The sequence below is a fragment of the Penaeus monodon genome, chromosome 28 (genome assembly GCF_015228065.2).
Source record: "Penaeus monodon isolate SGIC_2016 chromosome 28, NSTDA_Pmon_1, whole genome shotgun sequence".
Taxonomy (NCBI): domain Eukaryota; kingdom Metazoa; phylum Arthropoda; class Malacostraca; order Decapoda; family Penaeidae; genus Penaeus; species Penaeus monodon.
The window spans coordinates 34,609,163-34,609,661 of NC_051413.1; the positions used below are offsets into that span (position 1 = coordinate 34,609,163).

General features: G+C 40.1%; 1 protein-coding gene across 1 annotated transcript in view; it reads left to right on the top strand.

Annotated features, from left to right (window-relative positions):
• LOC119590999 (exosome complex component CSL4-like) overlaps positions 1-499 on the top strand; it is a gene marked incomplete at its 3' end in the record, with an annotated part of 3,038 nt that overhangs the window by 1,400 nt on the left and 1,139 nt on the right. The window contains 1 exon segment of the mRNA XM_037939731.1: positions 183-353. Within this exon segment, the coding sequence (XP_037795659.1) occupies positions 186-353 (168 nt within the window).

The following is a 499-nucleotide window of genomic DNA, read 5'->3' on the forward strand; positions in this document are numbered from 1 at the left end:
GTACAGTTACAAATTAATACTTTGGTACTGATAACAGTTTGTTGATGTTTAAGCCTGCACTTCTCTGTCATTTAAAATCTTACAATTCTTCCTGATTCTTTTGTGGACAACTAGTAGTTGTTTATAATCCTATGTTTATTCCATATGTTTATGCAATATTGATATCATCTCCTCTATTGCAGAAGATGAAGGAAGGAAATGGACACATCGTCACCCTTCCTGGCCAGAGAATATGCGAAGCAACAAGTAGTCATGTGGCAGGGGAGGGAACTTACATATTCAACAAGTACATCTACGCATCCCAGGCTGGGAGGGTGATTGTGGAGCCAAGAGGAGGTCTGCAGGTGGTGAAGGTCAGGAGGAGATTGTTAGGCAGATGAATGGAGTGGGCATAATATAGTCTCTCTTGCTATCACTCTTATCACTTTTTCTTTCTAAGTCTGGATGAGAGAGAAGTCAGTGATCGCTGGTTTTATCTTTCATTTTGTATCTGTTTCTC